This window comes from Paroedura picta, chromosome 8 (genome assembly GCF_049243985.1).
Source record: "Paroedura picta isolate Pp20150507F chromosome 8, Ppicta_v3.0, whole genome shotgun sequence".
NCBI lineage: Eukaryota > Metazoa > Chordata > Lepidosauria > Squamata > Gekkonidae > Paroedura > Paroedura picta.
The window spans coordinates 62818023-62842518 of record NC_135376.1 but is presented as its reverse complement, the minus strand read 5'-3'; the positions used below and the strand labels follow the sequence as shown (position 1 = coordinate 62842518).

The following is a 24496-nucleotide window of genomic DNA, read 5'->3' as shown; positions in this document are numbered from 1 at the left end:
AAATGTATTTAGTGAACTCCTGCTTATGCAACTAGTAGCACAGCTGCAGCAATGCAATGTTTTAATACAGGCTTTAACAAATCCCAGCTACCAGGTAATCATGAATTTCCTGCATTCTGCAGGGGGTTGGACTAAATGACCCTGGAGATCCCTTTCAACTTTATGACCATTTCCACATGGAGGTATAAAGCGTGCATCGCCTCCTGCTTTCAAATGTGCAATAGGAAATCACGCATTTGCATGCTTCCTCCCACATTATTCAGCCTCCCCGTCATGGCTTTTTCCTTCCTGATGAGGCAGCAGAGAAGGCTAAACCATGGACAACCTGAACTTCTCCTCCTGCTTCTTGGGTTGTCCAACAACACAAGCCACCCTTCACAGCAGTTGTTTTGGGCACTCAAACTTCCATCCCCCCCCCAAGTCCAAAAATTAATTTTTAAAATCCCCAAACTTCCGCATTGCTATAGGGAAGTGCCAAACAAAAAACATTTCCTTTGATCCCTTTTTTGGGATACTTTGTATAATGGTCTCTCTCTCTCTGTCTTGGGCAGATTCATGATAGGCTGGCCATGGTAACTGGACCCCGATGACTGTGTGTTCACAATAAAGATTTAAAACACAGAGCATAGATGCCAAGCTAAGGGAGATGGCTGCTTCATCACATGCCCCCCCTTCTTTCCCCATTCATACCCCCCACCAGAAAGCACAAACAGGAATGTGTTTTAGCTGCCCGATCCAAATATTACCACGCACAATGAAGATAACATTTTATTTGTACTGAGGGCACGTTGCTTTGTGGTCCTGTAGTAATGTGGACAGCACCATTTAAAAATAAATTAGTGTTCTGGAAATGGAGAGGGGAGGGCGGGTGTAAGGGCAGGCAAAAAGCTACCTAGACTGTCACACATTTCTCCCTTCAGATGGTCTTGCCCCTGTTTGGGCCCAGAATTGCAGCATGACAAGGAAAGGGAAATCGGTATTTTGCGATGATTACATAAGGTTATGTCAGATTTGGAAGCCACTCCTAGGAGCCTAATTTTTTCCCTGGGACCTGAAAACTCACCTGGAAGAGGATGTGAACATTTCACAAGGCTTTAATTTCATAAGTAAAAATGGGAGGTTGTTCAAGTTATACATTTGGAGTAGTCATACCTTCTTCCCTATGTGCCTGGTTATGAAAATGGAATGTCTTTGCAGGAGAATATCCAAATCCTATTTGTAAAGATCCAAGGCCTGTGGCAGACATGAGACAGCATACCACAGTCTTTCATACAGTAAACAATATTTCATTTCTTTGGCTTCCTTTCTTTTGCTTAGAGGGAAGGTGACATCATGGAATTGACCTGAAGTTACTTCTATGGGGGAAATATTCGGCCCATTGGGAAGCCAAAATCATCCCAAGGACACACATAGGTTTTAGTAATTGACCAAAGAGCACTCTGGGACCATTTAAGATGAGCGAAATGGTGCATGTTGTAACGGTAAATAAAAACTTTCCATGAAATTATGATTATGATTTAGGTTTTGTTTCTTATTCAGCTGCAATTCAATAAGTTACTTGATTATGGAAAACTTCCAGATCTTTGTTCTTCATGGCAGATGTAAGTTTCTTGTCACTATAGTAACATCTTACTGGAGACCAAAGTTCAGTTATTTTACAACTTCGTTACCACAGCTGTTAGTTCAAAGGTTATTGTTATAAATCTATGTCAACAGAAACATCAATAAATGCTCCCTTTCTTTAACAGCAGAAGGGAATCCTTCATTCACTGAATTTCTCACCAAAAGAACCAAAGTACCTAGGGGGAAATCCTGCTTGACTCCCTGAAAAAAATGCCTTCCAAGAGAAAGTCCTTGATGTTTGCCTCTGCTTCTTTCATCAGCATTTGCTCCTTTGTGATAATTTGCCTAGTTCTTGCAACAAAACATTGGATTTCAAGTGAGATTAGTTTTACTTCCGGGATGGCCAATACAACAATCTTCTTTACATATGGGCTTTTTGAAGGACAGTGGTCATCAAAGGTGGTTCACGGACTTGCTGTACCAGACACCCATTTCCAAGGTAACTACTACAGTGAATGTAGTTTTTATTGGAGTGGTTTGGCTTGATGTATTTTATGTAGACTGATGCTGAGAACTTTAATTTGTTTATACAGTTACTTTTATGGCAGACTAGACTTATCGACGGAAAGCAAGGAGTTGTAAAGTAAAAATGGAGAAGAAAATGTTCAACATTGGGTCTTTTAAAATTATCAACTCATTTTTAGGTATGCAGGACAAGCAAAATAGTTTTTTTCATTTTATCATATAACTGCATTGTTGAAATTTGTCACAGACAAATCAGGCATTTCACTGGGAAATGCTTCTATTTTGAATTTCAAGAAATGTCAATGTTCTATATATTCTGAATGTGAAACAGGTGACATCATAGACAACCCACACAAATATTACCAATTTACTCACATGACCAGTCTAATACTTGAGAAGCAAAGCCATACAGGATTGCCTCTTCCCTAGAGGACCTGCAGTCTTGCATGAGTTCATTCTTTCAATGTTATACTGCTTGTCCAAGTAGACAGGTCATGAGATGTGCTAATTGTGCATGTGAGCTAGTTAGAACTGGCTTTAGGATACCATTTGATTTTTAATATTTTGGCATCCTTTTCTGGATGCCATCCGACACATATTTAGGCTTTGAGAATCCCAATGAAATCAAAGTAAGAGTTCTGGGTTTCTTATCTCCATGGTAAAAAGTTCCCTCAGCGGTCTCCAAATTGATCATATGGTTATAATTCCCAAGGACAGAGCTTCTACAAAGCTAGATGGGTACGTAATAAATGCACCTAAGAGAGAAAGAGAGGGAGTAAAGATTAAACTATATGGCATACCAACTTTTCAAATAATAATTGCTGTGCTTTTAATAGAAACAAAGAAGCAAGTTGTTACTAAAGCAGTAATACAACATAACATTTGTGTGAAAATCTATAATTTAGCAGTCATGGAAGATTCCATAAATTGTTAGAAGAAGGTGCCTGTGATATATACAAGTAATGTAAACATTAATCCCATTCACTATATTGTACAGGCACCATATTCTCAGAACTGTTGTCCTACCCTTAGGTAAATGGTGTGACTGGCCTATAACAAGAAGTGTTGCAATAGAAGAAGAAGAAGAGGAAGAGTTGGTTCTTATATGCCGCTTTTCCCTACCCGAAGGAGGCTCAAAGCGGCTTACAGTCGACTTCCCATTCCTCTCCCCACAACAGACACCCTGTGGGGTGGGTGAGGCTGAGAGAGCCCTGATATCACTGCTCGGTCAGAACAGTTTTATCAGTGCCATGGTGAGCCCAAGGTCACCCAGCTGGTTGCATGTGGGGGAGCGCAGAATCGAACCCGGCATGCCAGATTAGAAGTCCGCACTCCTAACCACTACACCAAATTGGTGACCCAGCAGATACTAAATCGACCCAGCAGATACTAGAAAAAGTGGTCTGCTCTTGCTTTTATATTGTGCCATAACAGCAGCTATATATTATGTAGAGATTTATCAAATAATCTACCCTTTATAATAATCTGAACATTCCTAAAAATCAGACCATCAGATTTGACAGTGCTTAATACTTCATATAACATTCATCAAAATTTCAGCACCCTCAAGCAAGTCCAGTTTTAAAGACTTCCAAATGGACATTTCTAAACCTCAAGTTCCAATAACCCAATGAAGAAATGTATCTTTAATCCTAGGTATTTGGAAATTTGCAGTGGAGACTGCAGTGTAGGCCTACACAAAATAACTACTCAGTAAAGGCAGCAATTCAGTTTTTAAACTAAGCTGTTAATACATGGTATGCCAAAACTTAAGAACTGCATGGGCCTATATACATACATATACAGCTTAGAGGAGCCTCCAAGTTAAGGGTATTACAAATACACATTATGAAGACAAGACAGAAGAAGGCCATTGTCTTCCTGGTCTGTTATGAAGGTAAAGACACATCTGGCTGGACACTGTTACAAAGCAAAATTTTGGAGTAGTGGGGGGTCTGATCCAGTATGGCATAATTTTATTTTTGTACCTAACATGAAATCTTTAAGGAAGATTTCAATTGCCCTCAATTGCACACACATGTCTAGACATCATTGGACACTGATTTCTCATGCATCACTTCTGCAAATACAGAATTCCTGCTGATTACAATGGAGACTGGGTGTGAAGCCCAGAAAGTAGAATGTGCTGTAAGACTCTGCAGTGTGTGTGAGATAGATTATTTTTGCCATTACAAAGCAGTGCTTGGGCTGCAAGGAATTTGCTGGCAAGAGCAGTTTGCTTGTATATTAAAAGGTCAGTTAATTAGTAGCCTAGCTGCAAACTAACTAAGACCTTAGATATTATCCCACAAATTTATTGTGACTGCATCTCTACTGAACAATAAATCTGATCTCCTGTTTTATATTTTGTAAATTAACAGTGCAGAGCACATAAAACTCAAAATGTTAAGAGGCTGCCACTAACAATTTATATAGTGCAACATTCACAACCATGGCTCCTACTAACTCACTTTCCGAAAGCGTTGGTCACCTCTGAACATTGTTAAAAGTCTTATTTAAATAAAACATTTTAAATTTAAACATTGACCTGAAAGGCTATTACCTGAATTTCCATTCCAACTATATTACCTACTGCTGCCTACTACCAAAGTGCCAGCAATCTGTCTAAATAAACATTATTTGAAATATGTTGCCAGAATTTTGACACTTCTACCTGTTCAGTTAAAACATTTCAATACTATCTCTCTCCCAAAAGGCCTGAGGTAAGTGACATTTATTAATTTAGCATTTGCATTCATAAACTGCCCCTATTTAATCAGGGCAGTTTACATCTATTGGCATAAAATACATCTGTTAATATGAATAAATAGTTAACAGTTAAAATCAACAATTTGTAATTGATAGGCACCATAACCTAGCCACCAGATCTAGTTGGCTAAACCAGTTGGATTAAAAACGATTTTGAATTGAGGAAAATGAGCAGGGATGATGTGCAGGGAAAGCCCATTAATGTTCAGTTTATATGACTGTCTGAACACATCTCAACCATAAGCCTGGCAGAAGAGCTTTGTCTTGCAGGCCCTGTGGAACTGTGCCAGAGAGCCAGCGTGGTATAGTAGTTAAGAGTGGTGGCTTCTAATCTGGCAAGCTGGGTTTGATGTCCCACTCCTTTGCATGCAGCCAGATGGGTGATCTTAGGCTCATCACAGACCTGATAGTGCTGTTCTGACCGAGCAGCCCTGTCAGAATTCCCTTAGCCTCACCTACTTCTGTTGTGGGAAGAGGAAGGGAAGGTGATTATAAGCTACTTGCAGACTCCTTGGGATAGTGAAAAGTGGAGTATAAGAACCAACTCTTCTTCTTCAGTTCCATCAGAGTCTTGATGTCCTCTGGGAGCTCATTCTACCAGGCAGGAGCCAACGTGGAAAAAGCCCTGGCTCTGGACATTTTTAAACAAAGGCTAGATAGTCATGCTGATTTTATTAACTTAGGCAGATTGTGAATGGGAGGGCAGGAAGGGATGTGCCAGTGTTTGTTTCTTGTGGCCCTTGCTTGCATATCCAGGGTATTGCTGGTCACCACTGTGGAATGAGTTGAATTTCCTCCAGGCCTGGCTGAATTCTGGAGATTTTTGGTGAGTGGGGATCACTTGGACATGAAATTAGAGTCACTGTGGGTAGGCAGGTAGTTGTGAGTTCCTGCATTGTACAGAGGGTTGGACCTGGAGATCCCTTCCAACTCTATGATTCTATGGTTAAGGCCAGTCAGATTTCTTTGGGACCAGGGAGTACCAGTTTGCTGTGGCTGAGTGCAGCACCTTCCAAGAGACATATTCATAAAGGCAGTCCCTTGGATATGCTGGGCCCTGACCACGTATGGCCTTGAAGGTGAGAACCAATGTAGCTGCTGCAGTACCAGTTTGATGTGGGCCCTCCATGGTGTTCTAGTGAGGACCTGCACAGCAGCATTTTGGACCAGCTGTAATTTCCATATTAGGGTCAAATGTAGGCCTATGTAGAATGAATTACAGTAATCCAATCTAGAGGTGACCATTGCATGGATTACTATGGCCAGGTGTTCTGGGGGCAGGTAATATATTCCAATAATGGCATCTCACCTGTAGAATGTCTTTCATCCTAAGCCTTCTCTGGTGCCTACATTATTCTTCTTTTATGTAACAGGCCAAAATGTTTCTGTTTACCTAGGGTTCCTATTAAGGTGTTAAATTTTACCAGCATTTTTATACTGTGTGTTAGTCTCAAAAACTGGTATTCGTTTAAAGCTAATTCTGACATGTCTGTTTTTTGCATGTCTGTCTTTTTGGTGTTTAAGAAAAAGCTAAATTTCTAGCTTACTTTGTAAACAACTGTTGACTTTTGTAAACAACTGTTTTAGGCCTTCCTTAGTTTCTGACAGGAGGGTACTGTCATCAACATGCTGAAGATTATTTATGTTCCTTCCTGCAATCTTAAATCCAGTGTTTGATTCTTTGAGTTCAATCCCTCTCATAATGATTTCAGCATACAAGTTAAACAGGAAAGGGGAAAGAATACAACCTTGGCACACTTCTTTCTCTATTTTGAATCAGTCAGTGTCACCAAATAGTATACGTACAGTGGATTGTAGGTTTGTGTAGAGTGACTGTATCAGTTTGGTCAAATGCTCTGGCACCCCCAAATTTTGCAAGGCTTCCCACAATTTTTTGTGATCCACATTATCAAAAGCTTTCTTGTAGTCAATAAAGCAGATATAGACATCCTCCTGATATTCCCATGACTTTTCCAGAATCCAGCACAAATTTGCTATGTGGTCATGAGTGCCATACCCCTGTCAAAAGCCACCTTGAACATCTGGTAATTCCCTTTTAATGGTTGTTGCTATGCATTGTTGTATGTTTTAAAGCAAGATCTTACTAGCATGAGAAATGAGGGCTATTGTACAGTAATTGGAACAGTTTTTTGAGTCATTCTTTTTGGGTAATGGGATGAACACAGATCATTTCCACTCCTCTGGCCAATTATTAGTTTCCCACATTTTCTGGCACAAAACTGTAATGATTTTGGTCTTAGCAAATTCCACGGATATGATGTCAATGCCTGGGACCTTGTTTGACAATTGACTCAAGGCCCGTTCAACTTCATCCTCAAGAATGGCCAGTTCAAGTTGTATTTCTATTTTGTTTTGATTTTAAAGAGAGCAACCTTCTGTTCTGCATACAGTTCTTTTGTGTATTCCCGCCATCTGTTCTTGATGCTTTGTTGGTCAGTCAGTTCCTTCCCTTGTTTATCTTTGATAATGCTTTTGTGAGCAGCAAACTTCAACTTGTGCAAAAGCATTTATATTGTGTGTCTTTTTGTAGTCGTCTACTCCTGTTTAATGTTGTGTATTTACATGATGTTTGCATGATGGGTGTTTCATGACTGACAGACTGATAGAATTTGAAAAATGTAATTCAAAACGAACAATAATCTGGGTAACGTGTCATTTGACCAACAAATCTGGAAATAAAAAGTGGTCATTGGGCCTACCTTTGCCTCTGACCTTCAATCAAAATCACAGTTTGAATTCTACTATTTGCATACACGGACTGATATAAATAAAAATCAGGCATAAAATTGAGTCATCAATCACCATGTGCTTGAATGCACTCCAGAGTGCTGTTGCAGAGGGTCTCATTTTCTACAAATGTGTATAGCACTTTATGCTAATATACTGTTTCCCAGCAACATGCTTGTTATAGCAAACTGTGATAGGATCCAGAAAAAATGGTAAAAGAAAACTCATAAAGACTGTTTATGCACTGGGAACTTCACTGCTCCAGCTCCCGTGCAGGAGCACAAATCGGGAGTGGATAAGGTGCACCAGGCCAAATGCTCCCCCATGTGGGTGGGGCACCCTGCCATGACTAAAACTCCAGCCTGCAGCCTGACATGAAACCTTCAGGGCATAAATGGTCAAAAAGAGGAGGGAAAAAAGAAAGAAAATAATAATACGTACAAGGTTTGTTTGTATCTATGCAGATCACAGCCCATAAACTGTTAACAACAGGCAGAATCAGTGTATTGGACTGACAGGCTAAGAAGGAGTGGGGCAGGAGTAGGGAAAAAGTGAGAGAAAGGCTAGTCAGATTGAAGCCAGTCTGAAAGGGGATTCAGAAAAGTCAGTCAAGTGAGGCACTCAGACAGAAGAGCTTGGAGGGGGGGGGATATGGATTCAGTCCTGTTTTTAAATACAGCTTTGGAGAACAAATAAGGGGCAGGCTTAAAAGACGTTTGGGGGCAAGAAATCCAAACTCTGGTGCATACTGGGGAATATTATTCTGGGGGAAAAAGCATTGCTTGCCCAGGTGCTAAGACAGCTGAGCAGCTAAATTCAGGAGAGCTCTGAAAGGGAAGTGTGGTATTGAAAGACTGAGGAAATGTGGGCTAAGAAAGAGAAGTATGTCAGTGAAAGGACCATTCTCTAGCCCTGAGGGAAACTTTATTCACCTGAGGCGATTGCTTCATGGCTGTGAAGATTCCCAGAGAAAAAAAGTACAATTCTCTCAGTAATAAAATCTGCTTCACAATTAATAATATATTGAAACATCATTTATTTAAGAATATCCATATATTTAATAAAGTTCAATTTCTTATTGTTATTCTCTAAAGAGTCAGTGATCTAACCTCTGTGGTAAAATTGTATGCCTAAACTGTCAGTTGTTCAGAAATCCTTTTGTATCATAAGGGACTAGGGTAGAACAATTAGAGAAGAACAAGAGAAAGAAGATTAGGGAACTTCCTTATTACTAAAGAAGTCAAAGTTACGCATCTTAGTTCCCTGCACCCTTCCATCATATCTGGGTACAAAGGACACTGAATTCACACAAGGCTATTCACACGCCATTTTTACCTGTAATACATTAATTCAATATTCTCCAGTAATACATTAGTCTTCCATGTTAACCTTGCAGTATTATTTTTCAGTTGCAGACTTGATGGACGGTACAGTGAAGACTTTCAATATCCTGATTATCATTCTTCTAGTTCTCAGCTTGCTCAGCTCCTTCCTGAGTGCAGGGTTTACCTGCTATAATGCTGTCAGCAATCCCTATCAGACCTTTTTAGGGCCTGTCGGAGCCTATACCTGGAATTCCATATCAAGTAAGTAGTATAAATGACAATATAAATATTTTCCCCATAAAATCCCTTGTAATGCAGCATGATTATACCACCTAAACAATACTTCTAGTATATTTGCCTGTGAAATTAGGCCACAAAAACTCTGCAGCAATTTCTAACTTGCAGATGATATGTGGGCATAGTTGTAGACAGAAAGACTGAGTGACAAGATATCTTCCAAAATCACTAGCAAGGAGTGCTATCCTAAAGAGAGTTGTGCTCCTCCTGGAATAATGGGATTGATGGGTACAACTTATTTAAAAGGGATAGACAGAAGGGGGGATGAGTAGCTATGTTAAGAATATATATACTTGTGAGGAGATATATGTGTCTGAGCATGAGAGTTCAGCTGAGAGTCTTTGGGTAAAAATAAAAGGAGTAGGAAATAATAGTGGGATTATGGTAGGGGTCTGTTATAGACCACCAGACCAGGCAGAGGACTTGTAAAAGATGCTCCTAAACCAGATTACAAAATTCTCAGAGAGATGGGGTCTAGTGGTCATGGGAGATTTCAATTACCCAGGTATATGTTGGAAGACCAGCTCTGCTAAAAAATGAAAAGGCCAATAAAATTTTGACTTGTCTTGCTGACAACTTCATTTCCCAGAAAGTGGAAAGGGCAACCAGGGGGTCTGCTATTTTAGACTCGATTCTCACCAATAGGGAAGAACTGGTTGACAAGGTAAAAGTTGTGGGCACCCTTGGTAGCAGTGACCATGTGATTTTAGACTTTATGATCTTGGGGAAGAGAAAAGCTGTCTGTAGTCATACATACAGGCTGGACTACAGGAAGGCAAATTTTAGCAAACTTAAAGTTATGTTGGGTAGAATCCTGTGGTCAGAAAAACTGAAGGAGATGGAAGTCCAAGACGGTTGGGAGTTTCTCAAAAGTGAAATACTGAAGACACAATCACAGACAATTCCCTTGAGAATTAAAACAAGGAGGAACCTAAAGAAACCAGGGTGGCTCCATAAACAGCTTTCAAAATACTTGAATAATAAAAAGATTCATTTAGGAAATGGAAGGAAGACCTTATGACCAAGGAGAAATATAAACAAATAACTAATGCTGGTAGGAAGAGTGTTAGAAAAGCTATAGTTTAGCATGAGCTTAGGCTACCAAGAAATGCTAAAAACAATGAAAAAGGTTCTTTAGTTATTTTCAAAGTAAGAAAAAGAATAGGGATATGGTAGGACCATTGTGGGAACAAGAAAGGGACATTGTAACAAGTGATAAAGAGAGAGCTGAACTGCTCAATTCCTACTTCTCAGTCTTCTCTTGTGAGGGGAATCATGGCAGAGTCATTTCACCTGATGAGGGACGGGAGTTATGGCCTAGGATCACTATACATGTAATCCATAAACACTTAGTTTCTTTAAATAAAACCAAAGGTACTAAAAGAACTTGCAGATGTAATTTCTGTGCCTCTATCCATTATTTCTGACAATTCTTGGAGAACAGATGAAGTGCCAGAAGATTAGAGGTAGGCAAATGTTGTTCCCATCTTCAAGAAGGAGGAAAAGGAGGATCTGAGTAACTACCAACCCATCAACTTTGAAGTCTATAGCTGGCAAACTTTTAGAACAAATCATCAAACAGTTAGTCCTTGAGCAGTTAGAGCAGATGACTGTAATGACTAAGGGCATTTCTGCATGCCATAAATGTAGCATAATACTTACCTAATGAAGACAATATATTTTGACCCCTCCATATGATGTCGCCCACACCCTGCATCTGGACTGCAAACTGCTCGCTACATCCTCTATTTTAAAATGCTTATCTGGGAAACCCAAAAAGAGGATTCACCAACCTAAAAGGCACTAGCTTATGGAGAGCAAACAGCAGGCAACCAGCAGAAGGAAGGTATGGAGGCTCAAACGTGCTAAAGTCATCTGCAGCATCCTGCCCTTGCTTGTGACTCCCTCTCCCTTGTTCCCGGGGTTTAGAATTACCTTTTTAAAAATGGCGAACTTCCTGGAGCAACAAATAGATGGACATGCGTGTAGGTGATGCTAGAAATTAAAGAATATATCATTCAACAAAGTGTACCTTTCAAAAGTTTTCTCCCCCTGCCCCCAAAAATCAGGAATGATATTAATTTACTCATTTATCAAAGGACTCAGCCACTTTGGCTTCAGTGCCCATGGAAGTCAATGGCACCATAGACTATAATGGGAATGTCGGCATTCCCACCTTTCCTGGGGCCTGGGGGTGGGGGGTTGAGGTGCAGCCTTCAAACTTTCAGGGTCTTCCCAGACTCCCCTCCAAATTTCAAAATGATTTGTCCAAGGGGACCACATTTAGGGGTTCCCAAAAATGGTGCTCCATCTGCTCCATTATATCCTATGGAACTGACTCCCCACTGGTTATAATGGTGGGATGGGGGCCCCTTGGACCAATCATTTTGAAATTTGGAGGGGAGTCAGGGAAGAGCCTCCCAGAGCTACCCTGAAAGTTTGAAGGCTGTACCTCAACCCCATCCCCCTGGCCCCAGGAAAGGCAGGAACGCCGAAATTCCCATTACAATCTATGGTGCCTTTGACTTTCATGGGCACCGAAGCCAAGGCGACCAAATCAGGCCCTTTGTGCACAAGCCCACTCATGATTCCATAAGGGGTGGCATTAAAAAGCAGTATGTAGCTATGATTATATTCATAGGTATGGCAACGTTGAAGTATGATTTAAAAAAATAGTGGGCATCGCGGGACCTTTAAATTGTGTCAGAATATGGAGGAAGAGGATTGGTTGCCTGAATTGATTGACAGGCGGAAGCGCGATGCATATAAGGCATGTTGCTCTCTTCCGCCTCTTCCACTGTGGGTGGGCAGGTAGTTGTGAGTTCCTGCATTGTGCAGGAGGTAGACTAGATGACCCTGGAGGCCCCTTCCAACTCTATGCTTCTATGATTCCTCTAAGTGCAGAGACTTTAAGGGTAATCTTAAGAATATACTTTCCTGAGAATAAGCCACATTAAATAGATCTAAGTAGGATTCTGAGAAGACCTGCTTAGCTGTGGTCTCTTAGAAAGGTATAACTCTGTTCAGAATTGTACTATTAAAGAGAAAAAATAGTTTTAAGCATTTAAAACACATTGCCGAATAAATTGTCTTTATAAAAGTACTCATCTTTCCAATACAACCAGTTACTTATTATTATTTATTTACTGTATGGTGAGTGTGATATACCCATGAGATCTGGGGATCGTTTGACAGCCAGGCAAGGCACACTCAGAGGTGGTTTTGCCCTTTCCCATCTTCACATCATGACCCCTAGTGTTCCTTGGGAGGAACTACCACCCAAATCCTTGGAGTTTTCCCATAGAAATACTAGCCTGGATTGGCCCCACTTAGCTTCTGAGATCTGATCAGATCAGGCTAGCACAACCAGTACAAGGTTCTGGAGCAAACAAGTACCTACTTCCTTGTCCATTAAAAAACAAAACAAAACAAAACCTTCCATTCTGTCTGCCAAACACACCATGAAGCCAAATCTAGAATGCTCAGCAGGAATAATTCTCTCTCCCCTGCATTTCAACCGTGGCATGATCTGTGACCACTTCACCAGTTTGACACATTTATTGGCAATTGCCATAAACAATTAGATGAGCCTGTGTTTCATATGTGTGCACAAACATATCTTTTTACTCACTGTGCTGCATCACAGTCTTCAGTTAAATTCTTGCCAAAATGAGTGGAGTCCATTGCCTGTAAACCACTAAAACATCATGTTATTCTTCTGAATAATATTTTGTGGATTGTCTGCTTATTTATTTCAATTTATTTGTTTAATCCTGCCTTTGCATTAATGAGCTCAGGTCCATGGTCCCTCCTTTCCATTCTACAACCCTGTGAGGTAGTTTAAGCCAAGAAGATTCATTGGCCCAGGATCACCCAGTGAGTTTCATGACAGAATGGGGACTGTAACCTCATCTGCCCAGTCATAATAAAGCCAGGCCTCTTTGGTTTAGATCTTACTGTATGAAGACTGAAAGATCTTCTAAAAGTAATGTATAATACACTGCAGCTAAGCACTGTACAGAAAGATCTGTAATGGTGAGAAAGTGGACATTCAGGGAAGCTTGTCCACCATTACTGATAAAGAAAAGGTGAAAGAATAGACATATAACTGACAAAGGTATTTACCAACCAACAGACTAATACAGACCTGGTCATAAGACAGAATTGTGCTGCTAAGTATACTTTCCCAATATGTTTAGTTTACACATCAGTGACAGTGCTGTCTCACTGGCTGGAGAAATAAACCATGTCCTCCTTAAATGAAACTGAAACAAGTTTCACCAAAAGAAAATGAATACTTTTTTGTATAGCATACTGAATATTAGAGTCAATAGCTACAATCTAAATGAGCCATGAATTCATATGTATGTGGGAACCCGTGAGAGTTTTTCGCAGTAACAGCTGCAGAGACAAGAAGCTTTTAAACCTCAACAGCTCTTTTGGACTGTGGCCAATATTTCTTAGATAAATTCAGTGTTTTAATCCATTATCCTTATAAGTAATACAAATAGAAGCAATAACATTTGTACAAAACCCCACCATCCATATCCTTTCACAATCCCAATTTCAATACTGTATATATTTTTCATGAGTTTAATGAATGGTGAAGGTTGGAAATAGCCTGCCAACCCTTCAGTGAGAATTCTGTTGGAGTTTTGACACTCTACCCTTTCACCAACAGTGCCTCATTTGATAGAAAACAGTATAGCTGATATATGTAATTGAAAGACTTAAACTGCAAGCAAAAATAGTTTGATTTTTTAAAAGTGGTTGCACAATAATAGCAAATCTAACAATGACATTGATCAGGCAACAATTCTGGGGAAATATATTCTATTGGGCCCAGGACAAGGGAGATATTCCAATCACTGAGATGCATCAGAAAAAACTACAAAATACATAACACCCTGAAGCTGCTTCTGTTTCCCAGGTGGCTCTTTCCCAGGTGGCTCATGAGCCTAAGCTGTCATTACACATTTGTAAGTGTATAATTATGAGGCACCTGTAAGCATCCTGCACATCTGGTTAGACCCACTGTACAAGAAGGCAGCTTTCCCATATAATGGGCCAGCCCTTTGACTTTGGAGGGCCCGTTTGGACGACCCCTGTGTAATCCACCTTGAGTCTCAGTGAGAAAAGTGTACTTTAAATAAAGAAAAAAATTAAAATGCATTCCAAAAATAAAGGCTAAAATTTACTTTTTGATATAAACCATTATTTCAGGTCTAGACTATCTAGAGAAATACATTCATTAAAATTCAGGTAATGCAGACTACTAAAGATGTAGTACTTCTTCCTGGAGAATTGTGCTGCTGTTTTAAAATGGTTAACAGGGGCAGAGGGGAGAACCACCCTTCTCAGACTTCATATTACTATTATATGCCAATTGTTCTTTCAAAAATACTATTTCTGCAACATTTACATCTCAATTTTTTTAGGTATCTGCATTTTTCTGACCTTGATACTGTTTGCTGTGAATGTGGAAGCAAATGAACTATCTGTTCGAATGGCCACCAAAACATCTTCTCCTCCTTCAACACCATACAAACTACGCAACTATTATGGATATTCATACTGGATCATGCTTCTTATAGTCTTTTTAAATGCTGCAAACATCATTATAATTGTTTTCTACCAAAAAGCAAGATATTCAAAAAGGAAGGAACAAGAGCGACCCATGGAAAGTGCTCCAAAAGATGGAATTTTATTTTAATAGCATCTGTAACTTTATTTCAAGACTATCAGTCACCTGTAAGTAAGGCATGCTGACTTACTCAGATCCTAAGCATCAACCATTAAGTACAAGGTTTCTGCTTACCTGACTAAAATAAAACAACGCTGTGTTAACAACTGGAACGGATAATGGCAAAGCATATGGTTGAATCTGCAAATAGATCCTGCTAATGGTAGCATTCTCTCCCATGGAAAAAGTTCTTCCACCAGAGGAAAGCACTACAGTTAGCAGAAAATAGTTTTTAAAGACTCTTAGAGTTGGTCACTTTAGAATTGCCTTTCACAATTTGTCTGAACAAAACTCAGCAGCCACCCATGGAAACCAACCTACTTATCATGAACCCCTGGCAGTCCACAGACCGTGTAGACTAAAACTGTCACAAGTTTGGTATGGCTAACTATGCATTCCACCTTTCCCCCACCCCTTATGAATTTTACTAGAACATCTAGTTTGAAATATATCACTCAAAGCATTCTGTTTTGTAAATAAACTTTTCTCCTTTGGATTCAGGTTTTCCTGCAAAATGTTATCAATCAGGGAGAGATAGTTGTTGTGAGAAAGCAGCATGCAGAAAAAGGCTAAGCAGACGCACATAGGCCCATTATGCACGGCAGCAGCTACTCCGAGCTGCTGCCGTGCCATTGCGGGCGTGGTGTGCAGGGCTGCCCTGGTGTAGCGCGCACACACGCCCATTGAGCCGGAGCCAGGAGGCCTGGAACGCTGCTGGCTACGGTAAGCGGCAGCGGTCGGGGGGAGGGGCCAGTGGGGAGTGGGGGGGCTGGGCCCCCTCCATATGTTACGGCGGGGACAGGGGGTTGCCCCTGCCAGTTCTGCAGGTTCGCGGAGCCCACAGGGGCATGCGGTGTCCCTGTAGGGACACCATAGGTTGGGGTCGGGTGGGCCAAAAGGCCATTAACCACAGCGCCGGCCCACCTCAGCCCCTGCTGCCGCCCAGTGTATCCAGGAAGCTGTGGAAGTTCCCGCTTTGCACAAGGCGGGCCTTCCGTAGCCCTAGGCCGCGACATGCCCACGCTGGCAGCGGCGGCGAGCATTATTGGGGATTTTCTGCCGCCGCCAGCGCGGGCATTCTGCCCCGTGCATAATGGGTCATAATATCACTGCTGAAGATCAAACTTTCCTGAATCTAACAGGAGGGGCCATTATTAAATGTTGAGCCCCTATTGAAAAGACTGGACACGCTCACAGAATATCAGCTTTATTGACTTGCAGGTGGGCATGTTAGCTGGAAGGAGACCCAACACACTGTTTTTTGGCTTTTTACACGGCCACAGCTTTTATTTAACATTCCAATGGAAAGGTTGGCAACCATGAGAAAGGAGCCTGGCCTGCCAGTCAGCTGACTGGTGTCTAATCCCCAGACTCCTAGAGGCACCCTGAAGATCCGCCCTGTTTGCAGCAGGGAACTTGGATCCCCTTGCTTCTTGGAATCCTCCTCTAACAGGGAAGCAACCTTGGTGGGGGAGCCAAAGGACACCAACCTAAGTTGGCCATCCTCAGGTCACTTGGCAAACGGGCCTCCAAGCCTTCCCAGCCGGGTCAGCTCTGCCCATAACTGTGCCACCTCTTAGGAGGCTCCACACCCCAGGGTGCCTGGTACAGAGACAGGGCCCCCTGCCAACAAGCTCCTACTCATGGAAAACCCTGCAGCTGTAACAATACAACACTTCTAACAACTTAATACCAAACTGTAAAGCCATACACAGGGAGGGAGGGAAGCTGTCTACCATTGAGCCATGAGCGAGAGGCCAAGCCCTAGCACATGTTGCCTTAAATTGCTGGGACCCACATACCTGAGGGACTGCCTACCACCCTATGCCCCCCTGCAGGGCTCTGTGCTCTGCGAGTGAGAATCTTCTGGTCGTTCCTGGCCCTGGGAAGCACGCCTAGCCTTGACCAGGGCCAGGGTCTTTTCGGTCCTGGCCCCCACCTGGTGGAACAAGCTCCCGGGAGAGCTGCAGGCCCTACAGGACCTTTCAACGTTCCACAGGGCCTGCAAGATGGAGCTCTTCCACCAGGTCTACAGTTGAGGCTGGGGCTGCCGTGGTACATCAACTGCTCTCCCCCGGGCTTCTTCCTGAACACTGTTGACCTCCTTCTCCTCTGACCCCCCTTTTAGGAAGGGGGGTAGGAAGAGGATCTTATTATTGTGCTGCCATGTTGTGATGGATTTTAAGTCTTTTAATGGGAGTTTTAATGGGGTTTTAAGACACTGTAACTCGCCATGAGCCATTTGGGAGTGGCGGGAAATAAATCTAAATCTAAATCTAAATAATAATAATAATAATAATAATAATAATAATAATAATAATAATAATAAATAGGCACTGCTGGGACCACCCAGCGTGAGCATGCTGCTGTCTCGCTGCCCACACTGCCCAAGGACCCGGCTGTCACTCTTGCCTCCCAGCCACCCCCTCATCGCATCAACAAGCAGCCTCGGCAAATGCTGGCCACATTGTAGCTAAATGGAACCTCCAAATCCAAAGGAATTTGAATGCTATATGCACTCTGAACCTTTATGTCCCCCCCCCCAAATATTTCTGTGTTGATTACTGGAGTATAGACTCTACATTACAATCTGAAGAATCAGAGTTAGTTTGGCCGGTGTGTGTGCGTGTGTGCAGACCATCCCGTTTGCATGAACCTGCCGATTGGTCAATTTTAGTAGGGGAGTGTTCATTGGAAGAAAAGGTGGTTCTTTGAACCGTTGTACTGTTATGTTGCCCACAGCACTCAGTTGGGAGGCATGTGTGTGTGAAAGAATGTGTGCATGCTTGCTCGCTCACACATCCACCCTAAGATCATTATAGTTCCATGGCTGTGTGGCTGTGTGACTTTTCCCTCCCCTTTATGAAGACACACAGGGATGGTAGCCTCCTTAGGGCATGTACAATTTGTCACACACAACTTGAAAAGGCACAATAAAATCAGAGTCCAGTAGCACCTTTAAGACCAACAAAGATTTATTCAAGGCGTGAGCTTTCGAGTGCAAGCAAGTAGCACAAAATTTTATTGTGCTCCTTCAGAGCAACACAGCTATCTATTTGAATCTAACTTGAAAAGGGGCTCTTCAGCATCTGCCAGTAAAGGAGGAACAGAGGCCTTAAGTGGTCCATTATAGGTTTTAATTCAAAATAGGAGTCCTCTTGTTAAAGTTGGTGAACTGCTGTTACAGTATATTTCATACACTGATTCCTTTTATATTGAGCTACCAAATCATCTTTTTAACCTTCTTAAAAGGCCATTAATGTCTGTTGGCCTTAAGGCCCTATTGCTGTAGCAACCCCTAGCTGCCAACTGACATCCATCTATGCTTCTCTTCAGAAATTGCTGGACTTTCCTTTATGTCACCTTTTATCTCAAAGGTTCTGTACCAATGACATAAAGGATATTCATTTGGCTGAAAGCTCCAAGCTGAGAATTTTCAGAAAGGAGACCAAGATAAGCATCCACACTCAAGGTGATTATTATATGAAAACTGAAAATCTCCCAAGGGTTGTCCACTGCCGATAACCGTCTCCTACTGTTATTCAATTTTTGGAGTCCTGCTGAGCCATTTATTTTTCAAAGCTTAAGACACAGATTCCCTGATAACACAAATGCTTTGCTTCTATCATGCCCAATGTCTGGTTGTAGATTTAATCACATGGCGTGATGGATGTTGGCTCAGCAAAACAGTGACAATTGCTCGCTGAAGCTCACTGTGAAAATTTGTGCAGCCCAAGCAAAATGGGAAAGCGCTTGGCTGTGTGCCGATACAGCTTTGGGCAGGCGCAAAGCATCTATTTCAGCTTAAACATCTGCAATAGAGAAATCTACATACACTCTCCAGCTATCTCCCAAAGGACTTACTCAACAAACCACATGAAATTTATGTTGGCTTGGTCATATAAGCTAATCATGAGGTTCTTGCACATAATTGATTCAGGACTGCTATTCCACCTTATTTGTTCTTTGAGGCACATCAAGATTCCTTGCTTGATCGTCACAACATGAGTAGTGTACAAAGTCTCCAGATTTAAAACTCAGTTTCTACCACAGATATCTGTGATCTTTAGTCAGTGAAAAGTTATTTAATTTAATTTATTTATTTACTTGATTTTTAGTTCGCCTCTTTCGAACGACTCGAGGTGATTTACATTAGACATAAAACCCAGTAAAACCCCCTGCCTGATAAAACACAAAAATCCAGCTACAAGATGGCTAAAAACTGTCCCTCTCCCCACAGCCAGTCCATGAGGGAGGTTGCAAGATGGTTGAGCACAGCCGGGGGGGGGGGGGCTATATCTTAGTTTGGCCTCAATGTGGTAGAAGAGCCCCATTTTACAGGCCGTGCGGAACTTTGACAGCTCCGTCAGTGTCCTCAGATCTCCCAGGAGCTCATTCCACTAGGTTGGGGCCAGGACTGAAATGGCCCTTGTTGTTGTTGTTGTTGTTAGGTGCGAAGTCGTGTCCAACCCATCGCTACCCCATGGACAATGATCCTCCAGGCCTTATTGTCCTCTACCATTCCCCAGAGTCCATTTAAGTTTGCCTTTAAGTTTGAAAAGGTCCTAGCCCGAGTCAACTATATGTATGCACATCTGGAGAACAACTGCACAGCAAGGCTGGATGGGTTTCATTGTTGTTGCTGCATGTTTCTGTCTTTGCTGCTGAAGAGGCAGTTATTTATCTGTTTGCATTTCAAAATATAAGCTATAGAGTGATTAGCCTCTTTAGCTTATATTGTAAATAGAAGCGACTCTATTTACACAAGGAACACAAGCCTAGAGTTGCCAACCATCAGGTGGCGACTGGAGAGCTCCTGGGATTACAACTGGCCACCAGGTGACAGAGATCAGTTCACCTGGAGAAAATGACAGCTTTGGAAGTGGGATCTATGACACTATAATCCATAAAGGTCCCTGCCCAAACTTTGCCCTCCTCAGACTCCACCCCCCCCCCCCAGTTTTCCAGGTAGTGGTTAGGAGTGCAAACTTCTAGGGTCTTTCCACACTCCTTCAAAATCGCACAATGGCTGCCAATTGAAATCACTACAGTTTTGCCATTATGCACAACGTCGTTGACAATCTGCCACACACCTGAAACCGATCCGCAAAAAGCGCTTCCTTGTAGCGCTTTCAGGGAAATCCCCAAAAGTGGATTCACCCTCCGGAAAGCGCTACACTCCTGCAACCAATCTGCAACACTAGCGGGAAAGTTCTGTGCGTTACCATTGTTGTGGTTTCTACAAAGTCCCTCCCCCTGGCTCTCTCCTCTGATCTTCCGGCGAAGCGATTGCCATTTTTATTTCTCCGAGCAAGCGGAGATCAAATCACCGGCAAGCCTTCGTTTACCCAGTGAAGCTTCCCCGGCTGCAGTCCCTCCCCAAAGCTCTTTACAGTCTCTTTACAGTCACTAAGCACAAACAACAGAGAAGCCCGTTTGCTGATGTATTTTCCCTTTATTTTTTACACTGTTTTTGGCCAAAAATCGGGCCCGTGAGGGGGGGGGGGGTTTCACTTGGGGGGAGCGTGGCAATGATGAAACGACAGCTCAAACACACCTGCCAGCTGGATGGGTCTCTCCATTGCAACGAATCAACACATATTCGTTGCAATGGGTGTGTGGGTTTTTTTTTTAAAACCTTTCTTAAAGGGAAAGGGGCTGTTTGGGAGCATGCTAACGGCTGCCCATTGGCTGCTTGATGGCCAGGGGCGGGACGAGCTTGGCAATAGCGCTTCCTTTCTAGCGATTTTTGCTGCGACCGGAAGCTTGTGGGAAACGATGGAAACGCAACTGGATTCCACTACAAAGTCAGGTATGCATAATGACGAATTCCACTATTTTAAATGGCGATTTTTCGTTCAGCAAACAATTTGCTACAAGGATCCCGGTGCGGAAAGCCCCCTAATCTGGCATGCCAGGTTCGATTCTGCACTCCCCCACATGCAGCCAGCTGAGTGACCTTGGGATCGCCACGGCACTGAGAAAGCTGTTCTGACCGAGCAGTGATATCAGCGCACTCTCAGCCTCACCCACCCCACAGGGTGTCTGTTGTGGGGAGAGAAAAGGGAAGGCAACTGCAAGCCGCTTTGAGCCTCCTTCGGGTAGAGAAAAGTGGCATATAAGAACCAACTCTTCTTCTTCTTCTTCTGTATCCCGACCCACAGGTGGCAACCCTACCAAATGTAAGATGATTCCCTACAAACATTATACACAATTTTGGTTTTTTAAACATTGCTGCATATAAATGTAATTCACATGTAGATTTAAGAAAACATATGGGAGAAACCCCATAGGTTGATAAATAGGTATTAGGGTTTTTTTTAAAAATCTCTGGGTATTATTTTCCTCTGTTTTCTCTAGGGTTTAAGGAATCCACCACAATGTCTTAAGCATCAGGTAAACCAAGTCTAAGAACAAGTTTTATATAAAATGAAAAGCCAATCTGCATGACTGTTTCAGCCTGAGGAAGTCATATTTTCTTGTTATTAGTGCTCATTTCTAGCCATGTCAGACCATGACAAGAGGACTGTTTCTTTTCCTCAATATACTGAGACTATTGGTATACTGTCATGCACCAAAAGCCAAATCCAGCAACACCCTTGTACCTCCACTAGGGTTACAAATGCCACGCAAGGCATGGAGATCTCCTGAAATTACAGTTTCCCTGGAGAAAATGGCTGCTTTGGAAGATGGACTCCCTGCTGGGCTCCCTCCCACTCTAAAACCTTTCCTCCCTAGACTCCGCCCCCAAACCACAGGAGCTGACAACCCTAAACTCAGGAAATGCTGCCATAGCTAGCTTTAATAGCCCTATGTTGTTTTTCTGTTTCTAAAAAAGGCTTGGTTTGATTTACTCACACAGAAGGAACCAAAGTTATGTGCACTCCATACAGCCATAGGTTATGATGGAGCACAAAAGTTGGCAGAGAACAATAGTCTGCATTAACTCATGAGGGTTTAAAAAAAAGCTTGCACACTATAAACCAGGGTCTGAAGATGAAGTATTGAAACTACAGAAAGCCTCAGCACCTCTTATATATCTAGTCTATTTCTAGTAACGTTCCCTCTAAGCCCTGAGCAAAGATGTATTCTAAACAGAAATGGAAGGATTGGGACTGTGTCAGGCCCCACCCTTGACCACACATGCATTCAACATGTCATTTGAATGTACACAGAACCACATGTGAAAATCTCCCTCTGTTCAATCTGTACCCTGCAAAAATGAAAGGATGGCACATAAGGAGGATATGTATGTAGACCCCCTTGGCAATTGATGTCTTTATACACTGATTTCTATCCCCAGTGAACCTTTGCATGGGGCTTTACTTTTGTAGACAGCAATGAGAACAGCAGAAGTAATGTAACTGTTTTAAATCTGGAACATGTGAGAATGGTGGGCATAAAAGACGGGGAATAGGGGCTGAAGCTACGGATAGGGGAAGCTAGGGAGAAGCCAGGAATGGGGTGAGAATAGCATCATCTTTGATAGGAGGATCTTGTCTAAATTGTCCATATAAGTTTGACAGCATTCATGTAAAAATCTTTAAACAGCTGAAACTTTCTAGACTACAAAAGTGTGCCTTTAAATTGCCTCTGGAAACTTTCCTATTGATTCTATTGACCTAGAATCCAATTGTAAACTTCAGCACAGCAATAATGGGTATTGTTAGTAGGGCTGCCAAAGTCCAGGTGGTGGCTGGAATTCTCCCAGAATTACAACTGAACTAAAGAGATCAGTTCTCCTGGACAAGAGAACAGTTCTGACGGGTAAAGTCTATGGTACCATATCCCCGCTGAGTTCCCTCTCCTCCCCAAACTCCACCTTCCTCAGGCTCTGCCCCCAAATTCCCAGGGATTTCCTATCCTGGAATTGGCAACCATCCTACAGACTTCAGAGTTTTCAGTTTTGATGCAGCTTGCAAAAGATTGAATGAAGAGAATATTCCAACAGTTCCATATTGTGTGAACTACTTACCAGCTATTTGATATGCCTCCTCCCTCATGTAATCTTCATCACTTATGTGTAATTTTGGCCTTGCTCCATATAGGCTGTTCTCTTTTCCAGATATTGAACTGGCACATGGGGTAATGACAGGAAGTGAATATTATTATTTGTAATAAGTCTCTGTACATTATCATGTGATTGACTGAACAGAGAGACAAAAGGAACCAGAGAGAGAGAGAGAGAGATTCTGGCAGGGACAGAAGATGGACTGTTAAAGCCTCTTAATGTTAAAACACACACGTAAGAACTCCTGTGGCAAAGTTATACATTTATTTTCCAAAGTACACTAGATACATTATACTTTACTCCTAAAATGTTTGGTTGATGCAACCTGCAAGTACGTCATTTCTTTCCTTCTGAAATTCTCCTGAGAGATCAAACACTCGCCAAAGCACAAGTAACCTAATATTCATGCATATATCCTCTTTGATATTTCATGATATACGCTGTGGGACTGAGAAACAGCAGACAACACTTAGAGATAGTCACATAAGGAGAGCAAAATGATGTTCCTAGTGTATCGCAAAGGCCTCCCAAGGGCAGAGAACACGAGCTGAACACACCAGAAAACGCTGACCTCAACATTTTCTCAACATGAGGTCCTTGCAGCAAGACATTAGTCATAATCATGCAGGATGGCATATGTTCTGCCTTCTTGAGCAGGCAAGGGCCAAGTCAGTTTAAGGGTGAAATCAGTCTGTGGCTTCCATACTGTAAAAGCCAGTTTGCTCAAAGACAGGGATATTAGAAACAAAACTCAAAAGCCTCTGTGCATGTGAATCAAGTTTCCCATTCATAGAAGAGAAGGTAAACTATTTTTTGCATGGTTTTGTTATGGTTGTTTCCTTTCCTTAATTCTGTTTCATTTTTATTTCCCATTGGACTCAATCAAAACCTTTTCTCAGGCCTGTACCTTTAAGATTTTCCTTCCAAACAGGACAAAACGTAGGGGGGTTGTAGAATTCCCTGAGGATACACAAACTGTAACATTTAAGACCCGTAGAATAATGGGCCTCCCTTGTTGAAGCAGTGAAGCACCCACATTTAACAGGAGCACAAATGGGGGAAATGATTGGAAAGATTCCAAATAGTGACACAAACTGCACTAGTGCAGACATTTACCTTGAAGAATTGAAGTATGATGAACCGGCAGGCTGAAGAGGCAAGGGCATTTGGTGGTACAAGGAGAAAAATGCATCTGGACAGCAGGCAGTAAGAGGGGGATCTTGGAGCAGATTTGCATGGATGGAAGATAAGATTTGGAGAGCAGCAGGCAATCAGCGGAGTCCAGGCTGCAAGGAAAACTTTATCACAGCAGGACAGACATTGGGAGGAGACAGGAAGGCAAAATCCTAGCCCACATCCTTCAAAACAAGAATACTTCACATACATATATACTCCTAGTGGCTAAAGCTAGCAGACAACCCAAAAAAGAAAGACCCTCTTCCCCCTCCCCCTCAGGGACATTGTGCTGTTTCTATGTCTATATTAGGAAAATGCTACCTGCCTTGTAAAAGTGAA

General features: G+C 42.1%; 1 protein-coding gene and 1 long non-coding RNA gene across 2 annotated transcripts; one reads left to right on the top strand and one right to left on the bottom strand.

The window, feature by feature from the left end:
• The first annotated feature begins 1704 nt into the window (after positions 1-1704).
• Positions 1705-15466, top strand: CLRN3 (clarin 3). The gene is made up of 3 exons (XM_077350103.1): positions 1705-2062; positions 9015-9191; positions 14666-15466. The coding sequence occupies exons 1-3, from the start codon at positions 1834-1836 to the stop codon at positions 14938-14940; spliced, it is 681 nt and encodes a 226-aa protein (XP_077206218.1). The 5' UTR covers positions 1705-1833; the 3' UTR covers positions 14941-15466.
• On the bottom strand, positions 9141-24239 carry LOC143843657 (uncharacterized). The gene is made up of 4 exons (XR_013233634.1): positions 24098-24239; positions 22946-23043; positions 12859-12924; positions 9141-11222 (listed from the first exon to the last, which is right to left on the bottom strand). It is a non-coding gene; the product is annotated as an uncharacterized LOC143843657 (long non-coding RNA).
• Between the last annotated feature and the right edge of the window lie 257 nt (positions 24240-24496).